The 13,310-nt window shown below is 35.4% G+C and overlaps 3 protein-coding genes and 1 long non-coding RNA gene across 4 annotated transcripts in view; all 4 read left to right on the top strand.

Moving 5' to 3' along the window:
* Nucleotides 1-12: 12 nt before the first annotated feature.
* On the top strand, nucleotides 13-1,247 carry LOC107838140 (proteinase-activated receptor 2-like; the record flags this gene model as incomplete). The annotated part of the gene is made up of 2 exons (XM_016679604.1): nucleotides 13-62; nucleotides 571-1,247. Coding segments are annotated over 2 exons (594 nt in total), but the record flags the coding sequence as incomplete, so codon positions are not given.
* A 3,925-nt stretch (nucleotides 1,248-5,172) lies between these two features.
* LOC107838153 (uncharacterized) lies at nucleotides 5,173-6,143 on the top strand. The gene is made up of 3 exons (XR_001664205.1): nucleotides 5,173-5,264; nucleotides 5,585-5,761; nucleotides 5,974-6,143. It is a non-coding gene; the product is annotated as an uncharacterized LOC107838153 (long non-coding RNA).
* Nucleotides 6,144-6,169: 26 nt separating this feature from the next.
* On the top strand, nucleotides 6,170-6,811 carry LOC107838139 (mas-related G-protein coupled receptor member X3-like). Its single transcript, XM_016679603.1, has 2 exons — nucleotides 6,170-6,174; nucleotides 6,236-6,811. Exons 1-2 carry the CDS (start codon nucleotides 6,170-6,172, stop codon nucleotides 6,774-6,776), a joined length of 546 nt encoding a protein of 181 aa, XP_016535089.1. The 3' UTR covers nucleotides 6,777-6,811.
* Nucleotides 6,812-12,502: 5,691 nt separating this feature from the next.
* Nucleotides 12,503-13,310, top strand: part of LOC103148984 (psychosine receptor-like) — a 5,691-nt gene continuing 4,883 nt past the window's right edge. Inside the window, exons 1-2 of the mRNA XM_007567994.2 lie at nucleotides 12,503-12,608; nucleotides 12,981-13,190. Coding sequence (XP_007568056.1) covers nucleotides 12,996-13,190 — 195 coding nt within the window. The 5' untranslated portion in view covers nucleotides 12,503-12,608; nucleotides 12,981-12,995. The remainder of the gene's footprint in view (nucleotides 12,609-12,980; nucleotides 13,191-13,310) is intronic.

Raw genomic sequence — 13,310 nt, 5'->3', positions numbered from 1 at the left:
TGTGCTCTTGATTTTGGCATTACAGCCAGCATTGGATTCATGATGTGCGTCTCCCTGGAAAGGTAAATATCTGTTTACATGCGTATTGCTGTTTCTTTCTGACACCATTGCATCACTACTGTCTGTGTTATGGAAATTCTAAAATAAACAATAGAGAAAACTGTTAAGAAATGATGAAGATAGATCTTTGTGTTTAAATGTTTTATTTCAAAGGCCTCTGAAGCGTTCAAGACAGACAAGCACAGTGTAGCTGTACACAATCCTTTATACCAAACTGTTAAAACCACATCTAGTTTTGACGCACGCACACATATTGGAAAGTAGGAACATAGAAATACATCGAAGGAAAAAACAACTTGATGCATGGACACCTACTCTGAACCTTTATAAACCCTGTAGTTATCATTTACTTTAACTGACCTTTCAAGTGCACTTGCTTCTTGCACTATGTGCCTAAAAAACGGCCTACATGCATACTAGTTAAAGGAAATAAATGTCTACAAAAGTAAGAATGCAGACATATGTACTAATTCTGCCACTTCATCTGACAGCAGGTATCTTTTGTTTCAGGTATCTGGTCATTGCCAAGCCGCTGTGGTACAGATTTAGACGAAACATCAAAACATCTGTGTTGGTCTGTGTCACCATCTGGATCCTTTCTCTTCTTTATAATCTTAGCATTTATCTCCTTTTGGAAATTCATATTGTAAAAATCATCCAGGTTGCTGGTGTCCTCCTCCCTCTTCTCTTGTTCATCTTCTGCCTGGTTGGGACCATTAAAGCTCTGTCTGAAGCTCGCAGTGTCTCTGCTGAGGAAAAACGTCGAATTGTTTCCATCCTGGTTGTGGTTTTGCTCATATATATTTTGCTTTTTCTCCCTAATGTGATATATTATCTGTTGGAAAATCACGGGCAAAATTCAATCTTCTTTGTTGTGTCTACAATTGGTCTTTTTCTTAGTCCTCTTGCAGACTCAGCTTTGTATATTTTCCTGAGGAAAAGTGCAGTTGACAAGTTTTTGTCCTCATTGTGTTGCTGTGTGACGTCTAAGAATCAGGAGATCAGCATCACTGATGATGTCAGCATGTCAGCTGTTCGGTCTACAGCAGTTTAGGTTCCACTGAAACACAAATATCTTCAAAGCTTTTACTTTGCAAATAACTTTTGGATTATTTGCAAAGTATATTGCTTTCAGATTATACATTTTTCTTTTTTTTCATGATCTTTTGAATACTAAAACCCAACAATTGAAGAAATGACAACCTGCTTGATTGTCAGAGTTTTCTCATCTTCTGAATCTCAGACATTTTAAAATGGGCTTTAATTTGACTCTTTAAATGTGTCTCACATGTTGAATTTAACCAGGTACAACATTTAGAAAGTGTCATTTGAAATCTTTGAAAAATGCTGAAAACAGGAAGACTTTGTTTATTCAGCTGTAGATTAAACCAATTCAGCTTTTCTGCAAATTAACTGATTCTGAACCACATAGTGTGTATCTAATAATAATAATAATAATAATAATAATAATAATGCATACACTTACAATTAGAAGAATTTAATTGAAATGTTTATTATATAGAACAAAAGCATTCATTTGGACTAGAGAAACAATCCTGGGAGAAAACTAACATTTCTCCAGAACTCAGACTTGTTAAACTTAAAAATGCCATCTCTTGTGATGAAGCAAAACTGATGCTTAGATTGTGAGAAATCTGCAGAAACAGGAAATATATCATGTTTCACATGATATAAAAACAGACACATTTTAACACATTTTGTATTTTGTGACTAAAGGAAGTTTATGTAAGAAATACTTTTAAAATTATTTTTAGACTTTCACTCTCTGAACATTGTATAACCATGTAAACATGAAGATTATTTTGGTTTGTCGCATTTTTATTTGGACTTCATGAGGCAAAAGATGATGAGCTGAAAAATGTAACTTTCTTGGTATGAAAATATTTGTAAGTTATGAATGAATGTTGAGGGTTTGGTAGGAGTTTGTGATGGTAAGAAATTTGCTTGACAACATTGTATAGGTTTGTTTTTATCTCAGATATTAACTTTTTTGTCTCTTGATCTGAAAGAACAACTTTTTATTCAGACTAAATTTCTTTAACAATATTCTCTGATAATGTGTATTATTTTATTTTGCACACAGATAGAAACAGAGTAGTTGTCAGTGTGCAGGGCCTCATTTCTCTGACAGCATAAAACACCATAATGTGCAACAAAACAATATTTATTCTGCTCTAAAGTCGCCCAGCTGCGTTTGTTTCATTCAATCCTTTTTCAATCAGTAAATGGACTCTTAGATTTTACACACATATGGGTCTGAGGGAAAATAACACTAATTAGTGATCAGTAAGGAAATTAAATAAAAGTGTACTGGTGTTAAAAAAAATCAACATTTATATTTATAATGGAAGAAGATCATAAAAATTTAAGCTCCTTTTACAGCCTTTAAGATATTTATATTTTATAACAGATTCATTATTTTTAACAGGTGTTTGAAATCAAATCTGTTGCATTTCTTGCAGAAACATCAATGTGAATTTGCCACACTGTAATGTGGCAAATTCACATTACAGTGAATTTGTAATGTGAATTACAAATTCACATTCAAGTTGAGGAGGTTACATGTTGAATATATCTTGACTTATAATCTGTTCCTTTAAAGGAATTTAAAAAATATTTTCCTTTGTTACTTCTGACTGAAAATGTTGGCTCATGTTTTGGCTGTGATTTTTTTATTTTGCCTTTTGAAAAACTCCTGAATATAAACAGTTTTTATAATTACTGTGAAAGATTTTCACTCTCACTGGATATTTCCAAAATCTATGGACTCTGGGATTTTGTACTTTATTTTCTGACCAACAAGCTGAACCAGAGCAAAATGCCTCTGAGAACTTTGACATGGTTTGATGCAATAATATTATTTTAAATATTATGTTTTCATCGACTCTGAATAGACAATCATCATAATTCACAGAGATTATCATCCATGTGTACATTTAATCTGCATAATGTGCTTCACAGCGATAAATTATTGAAGTAAATTTACTTTTTAATAATATTCTAACTTATTGAACGTGTCTATGCAACTACATTTGACTTGAATTCAAATAAGGTCACATATTTCATTTTTCAAAATGATTTTTTTATGTAAATTTGTGAACAATCCTCGTTATTCATGTGTGTGCTTCAACAGTTTTTGTGTCTGGCCACTAGATGGTGACATCATGATTGTCCCCCTCATCATCATGAGTGTGAGGATCCTCTACATGTTGTCACCATCATGCTCCAGGTGAGCCTGTAGCTGTCGAAGCTGATGTTGTAAATTCTTCTTCTCGGTTCTTGCCGTGCTGATTTCTTCTCAATCTGCTGGTCATGGGCGGTTTGAGATTGCATCAGTGATTTGACTAGGCCTGCCAGCTGATCCAGTTTCTCAGCAGAGCTAGCATCACCAATATAGGTTAACAAGAACTCACCTTTGATAAAACAGCAAACATGGCCACCAGAGTCAAAGGAAATCCAATGACAATAGAGATACAATTTCCCACATACAAGACTTGGTTCTCTTCAGAACCGTTACTGGTTCTGTTAGATGCATCACTGTAGTTGGAGAAGTTCTGACTGAGGGAATCTCCCAATATTCAAAATCAAACAGCAAAATAATGAATTGCCTCATCGTTTCTTCCAAAGCCAAACTTCTGACACCACTTGCCACTTTGAACCACTTATAAAACAGGAAATAAACACTTACAAAAACGCAATAAAAAACAATAAATGCTACCAATAAATATATACTTGCATGAAAATAATTACAACTAAACTGATCAAAGACTAAATGTAACTTAATATAACTTAACTTAATCAGAGCATTCCCCTCCTAATGCTCCAGCAGCTTTTCAGCAGCACCTGGAGCGTTTGTCTCTTTTTGCTGCTCCCCTCTGCTGAGGAGACACCAGGAAAGGTAAATGCTCAACAATTGTTGAACTCAAATTAAACCAACAGAAAATCTCAGAACAAATCAACCTTCTCCCTGTACAGGAAGGATGGCCAGTCCCCCTTCCTGAAATAACGATCAACTAAATGTCACAGTGCAACTGAAATAAACAACTGAAACTAGAAACATTTGGTTTGTCCTTTAATAGTGATGAACCCCTGGTCTCCATCACATTTAGTCATAACTATAAACTTAACATGAAACATATAATCAGAAGACGTGTCACTGCTGTAAAAATAAGCTGGATCCAGTGCAGTAAAGCTGTACAGACAGTAAGCTGAGGCAGCAGACATATTGATGATATCTGACAGACTCTGCTGTCAGATTATGAAAAATTTGGAGGTGTCATTTTGTGAAACATTTCTACCTTCACTTCCTCTGTCTGTTCAGAACCCGTTTCATCTGACCACATCTCTTTTCACTTGTGCAACATTAAGAAGAGGAGAAGAATAAATAAAGTTTTTATAATAAGATGGTTCATATAACTTATTTGAAATTAGTTCAGGTCACTTTGTTTAAACAGTGCCATCCTTTCTGGTCTGTTAGCTGCAGTGAAGCCACATAAAGTGACCCTCACCAGTCTCTCTGTGGCCCAAAGTTGGAAAACCCCATCTTGAGTCACAGCCACCAGCTGACACCACACAGAGGAAGATAGAAGAACCAACATGGTGATGAAGCAAGAGGAGAAGAGAGCAATGCAGAACATCCTGCACCCAGCATCTCCACACTCTGTTTCATAAATGTGTTTCTATGTTAATGTGAAATGTTTCCATGACTTTATTTTTCTTCTCTACAGTTACAGTAATAGTTTACAGTTGAGGAGCTGCTTGCTGACAGCAGAGTCCCAAAACATGAATGATTTAAATTGATGAATGTAAGTGAAAAAGGTAAAACTAGTAATTTAAGTTAAAATCAACTTTTTTTCCCTTAAGAACATTCAGAGGATGTTTCATGTTAATTGGTGCTATATACCTGAACTGAATTGAATTTAAACAACTTGATTCATGAAAACTGAGTTTTAAAACCTGAAACATTTTGTTGTGATCTTAGAAGACACTTTCTTCCTGTTGATAAAGAAAATGAACCTATCACATCATCTCTGCAGCCATTTCCTTTAATACAGAAGTCAGATGTCATTGTTCAGACATGATAAAGTTCGTTTATATGCAGAACGCTCAGGCTGCAGGCTGTAGAGGTGAGGAGGATAACTGGCTACCAACAGGAACCATTTCAGGACCTTTAAACTTTAAAGGTAAATATATATTTTCTTTGACTACAGAAAAACACACTTAATTTAATATGTCACTGAATAACCTGTTCAATTTAATGGAACTGCTTAAACAGTAGAAACTAAGGCTTATTTTCCACTCATTATTTTTAGCATTACAGTCTGTAGCTTTTTTTGTCTTTAATATTTATTTATTTTTTTGTCCTAAAAAAAACTTAAAATGTTTATTCTTTGGAAAACATCCTTTCACAGGATTTTCCCTTTAAAATAAATGTAATACTTTGTTTTTGAATTAAGCTAAATGAAAAATAAGGTTTTTATTATTGATTATTTTGCTCGTGCAGGTTTGATTTTGAATAATGGGAGATTCCCTCAGTCAGAACTTCTCCAACTACAGTGATGCATCTAACAGAACCAGTAACGGTTCTGAAGAGAACCAAGTCTTGTATGTGGGAAATTGTATCTCTATTGTCATTGGATTTCCTTTGACTCTGGTGGCCATGTTTGCTGTTTTATCAAAGGTGAGTTCTTTATATTTAGCTGTATGTTTGATATGTTATACATCTTATATTAATATTTGTTTTCTCTGAGCCTGGGGGTAAGAATTTCAAGAATATTCAAAAATAATTAAAAAAAAACTATGTGATACATTTGTGGAAAAAGAACCAAATAATTGTTGCAGGAAGTTGGAAGGAAATCTTTTGTCTTTATTTTCATTTTGATTCCCCTGCAGGTGAAAGAAGATAATGTTGCTCCAGTTTACATCTTCAACCTTCTGCTTTCTGATGTCGTCCAGTACTGCAGCAGAGTTCCTATAATATCACGTACAGCTAATGATGCCTCTCGTTGTGCCCTTGATTTTGGCATTACAGCCAGCATTGGATTCATGATGTGTGTCTCCCTGGAAAGGTAAATATCTGTTTACATGCATGTTGTTGTTTCTGTCTCACACTATTACATCAGTAATGTCTGACAGCAGGTATCTTTTACTCCAGGTATTTGGCCATTTCCTGGCCGCTGTGGTACAGATTTAAACGAAACATCAAGACGTCTGTGTTGGTCTGTGTCGCAGTCTGGATCCTTTCTTTTCTTTATAATCTTACCATGTATCTCCTTTTAGAATTAGAGAGGAGAGTAATCATCCAGGCTGCTGGTCTCCTCCTCCCTCTTCCCTTGTTCATCTTGTGCCTGGTTGGGACCATTAAAGCTCTGTCTGAAGCTCGCAGTGTCCCTGCTGAGGAAAAACATCGAATTATTTCCATCCTGGTTGTGGTTTTGCTCATATATGTTCTGCTTTTCATCCCCAACATGATATATTATCTGGTGAAAAAACGGTGGGAAAATTCAGTCTCCTGGACTGTGGTTACAATTGGTCTTTTTCTCAGTCCTCTTGCAGACTCATCTTTGTATATTTTTCTGAGGAAAAGTGCATTTAACCAGCTTGGGGCCTCACTGTGTTGTGTAACGTCTAAGAATCAGGAGATCAGCAGGACTGATGATGTCAGCATGTCAGCTTTTCGATCTGCCGGAGCGTAGGCGCTGTCAATGCACAAATATCTTCACATAGTACTTTCTTAAAGTATTCTTATGGATTATTTGTGATCTATATTGTTTTCAGATGATATATTTTGAATGTTTCATAATCTTTTGTTTTCCTTCAGAGTTGTTTATCTTTGTCTAACTCACATGTTGATTTTATCCAAATACAACTTTTATAAAGTGTGAAACATTTTCATGTGAAAAAGTTTCTGCCACCAAAAAATACTGAAAACAGTGAAACTTAATTTATTCAGCTATAACTTTAACCAAATTAACTTTTTTTTCCAGTTTAATTGATTTGGAATCACATAGTGTGTCATATAGTAACAATGCAGACAAGTAAAATTAGATGGGATTTAATTAGATGGGATCAGCTTTTTATTTCTCTTTCTCACTGTTTACGTTTTAATTATGTTTTTTAAATCTCTTTCTCACATGCTGTTTTTATTTTAATTATGTAAAGCACTTTGAAATGCCTTGCTGCTGAAATGTGCTATACAAATAAAATTTGATTGATTGATTGAATTGAAATGTTCATTATTTAGAACAAAAACATCCAATTGGACTTTGCATTTATATAAATAGAAAAAGGGGGAAAAAATACTCATAATACCTCCACACCCTCCCAGCAGCTGGGACTGTCATGTCGGGTTTAATGTTTTTTTGCCCACATGCAGAAACACTCACAGACAGACTGGTGTAAAAGTTCAAAGGATTTATTATTGGGATTTATTATTGTTCACAAAACTCAGTTCAACAGGTTAGTTAGGACTTGGGCTTCTACAAAGGGGGTCCGGGTACAGCCACTCATTGTGGGAGTCTGGATCCGAATGGAGGAGAAGAAAGGCCAGGCACCAGGCGGTGGGTATGTCCAAGGGCGATGGCTGGGCGGATGGGCGGAGTGTCGGAGGGCAGACAGGTAATATACTGCTCAAAAAAATAAAGGGAACATTTCACTTTAATTTTGTGTGTGGCTCCAAATCCAGGCCTCCATTGGTTAATAAATTTGATTTCCATTGATGATTTTTGTGTGATTTTGTTGTCAGCACATTCAACTTTGTACAGAACAAAGTATTCAATGAGAATATTTCATTCATTCAGATCTAGGATGTGTTATTTGAGTGTTCCCTTTATTTTTTTGAGCAGTGTACTTTGACAGCACGGAGGAGTAATGGAGCTGACTGCCAAGTGAAGACTGCAACCGGTAAGTCACGGGGAAGGTGACAGTGAGGCTCGGGCGCCTGGTGAGAACTCTCACGGCGTCTCGAGAGGATTCCTTCCAAAGATGGGAAGGCTCGAGATTTCCTGAAGGCTCTAGAAGGCGTCCAATTCAGGCAAACACTCTGGCGAAGATGTGCTGGCAGCCAGCTGCTCATATACTCCACCAGGAGATGACAATTCCCCACAGGTGCGTCTGGTTAGGACCTGCCGGCACGCCCTCCAAGAACCTGCTGTCATCAGGCGCCCTCTGGTGGATGATCTGAAAAGGAACACAGCAGACCCACCAGCCTGGTACCTAACAGGGACGACTTGAAGTTGTAGGATTGTAATTGTTCCATCTTTTCCATGTTGTGTTTTGTAAACATTAATGTTAATATACTACATATTTGTAAGTTATGAATGAATGTTGAGGGTTGGGTAGGAGTTTATAATGATAAGAAATTTGCTTGACAACATGTAAAGGTTTGTTTTTGTCTCAAATATTCATCTTTTTGTCTCTTGATCTGAAAGAACAACTTTGTATTCAGGATTAAATTTCCTTAATATTTTGAGAGTGTGTGATATTTCTTGCTGCACACAGGCTCCACATATGATGAGTAGTTGGCAGAATAGACAGCCTCATTTCAAAATAAAGTTCAATAAACCAATATTTAGTATGCTTAAAGTCTGTTGATTACCTTTATTTCATTCAATGCTTTTTCAGTCAGTGATGGGACTCTTACATCTTCCACTCATGTGGCTCTGGAGGGATTTAGTGGTCAGTAAGGAAATTAAGTACAAGTGTGTTGATGTTAAGGAAACTCAACATTTATGTTTATAATGGAAGAAGGTCCTAAAAACTGAAGATCCTTTTACAGCCAAGGTATCTATATTGTGTAACAGATAAATCGTTAATTTTCTGCAGCTACTTGAAATCAGAACTGAGCAATTCATCTTAATTTCTTACAGCTGTGAACTACCAATGTGAATCTGCTTCACTGTGATGGGTTTTATATGTCAGGTTGTTGGAGTACATGTGGGATATAATTTGACCTCTAATCTGTCCCAGAAAATTCATTTTTAAAGCCTGTTCTTCTGTTACTTCTGTCTGAAAATGTTGGAAAGATTAGCTCATTTTTTGCCTTTGATAGTTTTTTTTTTGCCTTTTGAAAAGTTATTGAATATACACAGTTTTACTGAGCAGAATTTCTACTCTCAGTGGACGATTTCAAAACATAGAGATTTTGTACTTTATTTTTTAACCTACAAGCTGAACAGAGCAAAATGTCTCCAAGGGTCTGAAGTAATATTCTAATTTTAAATATCTTTTTTTTATAAAACATTATTAAGTATTATTATTATTATTATTATGTAGATAATCATCATGATTCACAGAGATTATCATCCATCTGTGTACATTTAATCTAAATAATGTGTTTCACTAAGTGATAAAATTACTGAAGTAAATGTTTTTTTTTTCAATAATATTTACATCTATTGAACAGACTAATGTACAACTAAACCTGACTTGTCTTAAAATAAGGACTAAATAATTTCAAAGTGATTTTTCTGTATAAATTTGTGAATCTTTGCGGATCTTTGTTCTTGTGTGAACTCCAACAGTTTCCGTGTCTGGCCACTAGATGGTGACATTATGCGTCATGTCGCAGAATGTTTAAAAACACGTTAGTGGCGGTAAAATGACACATTTATGGAAACATCAAGTCTTATTTTCAGCATCATAATAATAATGATGTTTTATAGTAATATATGAGCAGTTTTATTTTTCAATGGAAAAAACAAGCAAACGTTTGACCATGAAAAATTTATTTCGGAATCTAAGTTTTGAAAATTGATGAAAAAGCATTTATACGAATTATATTTTCTTTGTTATGCCATGTCTCTGTTGAAAATTAAATATTTGCTGGTGTCATTTGATTTTTTTTTACTTAATTTTTTTCAACTATGAAGAAAGTTTTTTTTTTTTTTTCTAGAATGTATGTTGTAGTATGATAACGCTTTTATATTATAAAAAGATGCAGTGATATTTTCCTTTTGATTGGGTGGCAGCCCAATGCTCCCATAGAACAAAGATCTTATGCAACTTATCTCAGATGTCATATGAATAAATGTCAAATATGATATTGAGGATTCCTTGTATCATTTGGGTTTTGGTCAAGACAATCAGAAATAAGGATATGTTAGGGGGAAAGCATTAACATTGCAGAGTTTTAGTCCTCTTGTTGGCTTGACTGTATCTTTTATTCAGATATGCAAATTGAAGTTATGTAAATAAATTTGCACAGCAAATACTTCTTGGTAGAGAAGAATGATGATCGTAGGTTCATCACTGACAAGCTGCAACATTTAAGAGCTAAACGAGAAACAGAAACGTCAGTAGAGAGGAGATATGGTGCAGAATATGGGGAAGAGGGGGGTGTAATCTGTGATGTAATATTTCCGTACCATAAACCTCTGAAAGGAAAGCCAGTAAACTGAGACAGCAGCTTTATTAGTAATATCTGATAGAGGCGGCTCTAAGATTATGAAAAATTTTGAAGGTGTCATTTTTGTGAAACACTTCTCGCCTGACTTCCTCTCTGAGTGTTCAAAACTCTGTTCATCTGACCACATCACATTTCATTTGTGCAAGATTAAGAAAAAGGAGAAGAAAAAATAAAGTTTTAAAGGTAAGATGATTATTCTCAGTATGTTTGACTAAAAATTAATTAAGGTAATTTTTGTTTAAACCCCAGGTTGTTTGGTTGAGTTTTGTTTATTTCTGTGTTTTTTAGATCCTCTTTTATTTAGATTAGCCAGGTTTTTGTTTTACCTTGGATTAAGATTGACGAATGTTAAACAAAACTGTATGTAAAAGCAACATAGCTATCAGCAACAAAAAGAAAGTGTAGCCAACTACAAATAATCTGACTTAATCTGTGATCTGTTTTTTTTTAGTTTAAATGTGTATTTTCAGATTATCTGTTTTAACTTTAACTGCTTAAAGTGTAGTAAGTCTTATTTTCTGCCCTTTTTAAAACTAGCTGCAGTGTTCTCTGTTTCACTCTAACTTTTTAGAGGTTTGTTGCCAGTACCGTAACTAGGATGAATCACTAGAAAGACTGTTACCAGTAACCTATTGACCATATGTGTTGATAAAAAAAATTACTAACTTAAAAGAGGTTTCAAATAGAAGTTATTGTATTTTTATGACAACAGTATATTTATACTGTGTTTATGTTGTCTTTTTGTCATTGCAATAACATTTTATTTTATGTGTTATGTACTCATGTAAAAGCCCTCTGAGAGAGAATCCTCAGTATTAATGGTGCAGAAATTCATTACAGTAAAACAAAATGTAATCAAGACGTGACAGCAATTCACAACAGAGATGAAGATGAATATTTCAAATTAATCCTTGCTTTTCATTTCGTAGATCAGCTATGATTTTGAACAGGTTAAATATTAAGTCATGTTCAGGTAGAGCAGTGTGGTTCTGGTTCTGGTTGTGGAACACTGGACCAGCTCTACACCCTCAGCAGGGTCCTGGAGGCTGTGTGGGACTTTTCCCAACTGGTCTACATGTGTTTTGTGGACCGGGTCCTTTAATATGTCATACAGGGACAAGGCTGCCCTTTGTCACCAATTCTGTTCATTACTTTTATTGCTTTATGCTAAGGTTTTGAGGGGATCTGTTGTGGTGGCTTTAGGATCACTTCTATGGTTTTTGTGGATGATGTGGTCCCATTGGCTTCATCAGGTCATGATCTACAGCTTTCACTGGAGCTGTTTGCAGCTGAGGGAGGACGTCCTGCCCCAGTTTAGGTATTTTGGGATCTTGTGCATGATTGAGGGAAAAATGGAGCAGGAGATCGACAGGCGGATTGGTGCAGCGTCTGCAGTGAAGCGGGTGCTGTACCGATCTGTCGTAGTGAAGACAGAGCTGAGCCAAAAGCTCTCAGTTTACCTGTCGATCTACGTTCCTACTCTCATCTATGGACATGAAGTTTGGATCATGACCAAAAAAAACAAGGTCACGGATACAAGCGGCTGAAATTAGTTTTCTCTGTAGGGTATTTGGACTTTCCCTTAGAGACAGGACGAGAAGCTCGGTCAGCCAGGAGGGACTCAGAGTAGAGCCGCTGCTATGTTGCTTTTACATACAGTTTTGTTTCACACATAGGTGATCATCACATAGGTGATGAAGCAACAGCCAAAGAGAGCAATGCAGTGATGACTGGAGGCAGCCTGGTGTACAGTTAAACTGTTGCATGTAAGTTAAAAATATAAAACAAGTGTTTTAAGTTAAAGTGTACTTTTTTGCAAAGAACATTGAGAGGATATTTGTTGTTAATTGCAGCCATAATACTGGAATTAACTGAGTTGAAACAGGTTGGTGCACATGTTCTGTTTTAAAAAAACAGAAACATTTTGTGATCTATAAAGACGCTTCCTTCCTTAAAGATAACTGACTTATCACATCATCTCTGCACCCATCCCCTTAACTACAGTCAGATTGGTCAAACGGCGAACAGCAAGTGAACAGAAAGCTGACGCTGCAGACCGTTCACAAGAGAAGGATGACTGGCTAAAAACAGGAACCATTTTAGGATCTTTAAACTTTTAAAGGTAAATATAATTTTTCTTCCAATGTACAGAAGTGAAAAAACACATTGTATATGATGTGATTGAAACCAACATGCCTTCTGTTCAATTTAATGCAACTATAACAAGTTAGAAATAACAGTTTTGATATGTGCCGAACGTTTTAGTTAATACATGTGGATAATTTTCCACTCATTTAAGAATTCCAGTCTATTGCTAAAAATGAGACCATTAATAAGGGAATGCTATTTTTATTTAAGTGAAAATACTACAAAAATCAACTCACGATCTATTACAAAGCAGCCTTTAATGGGATTATCCCTTTAAAAACATATAATAATAGTTTTATGAACTAAGCTAAGAGAAAATAAATGATTTATTATTTTGCTCATGCAGGTTTGACATTGAACAATGGGAGATTTCCACATCAGCAACACATCATGGAACAGCAGCATCAGTCAAAACAGCTCAAACAATGACACAGATACCAACAACCATGATGATGATGATGATTTCGTTATTCGAGCCCTCTATATAATGGATTGGATCAGTATTTGCACCGGGATTCCTCTGACTCTGGTGGCCATATTTGCTGTTTTATCAACGGTGAGTTCTTGATAACTTAGATGATGTTAGGTGTTGCGATATATTATAGTAATTTTTTATTGTTGGTTTTCTCTGTAACCTGTTTTTAAGTCTGATTTTTTAAAAAGGAAATAAAAAAAT

Source organism: Poecilia formosa, unplaced genomic scaffold (assembly GCF_000485575.1).
Source record: "Poecilia formosa unplaced genomic scaffold, Poecilia_formosa-5.1.2 Scaffold216, whole genome shotgun sequence".
Classification (NCBI taxonomy): domain Eukaryota; kingdom Metazoa; phylum Chordata; class Actinopteri; order Cyprinodontiformes; family Poeciliidae; genus Poecilia; species Poecilia formosa.
This window is presented reverse-complemented; position numbering and strand designations above follow the sequence as displayed.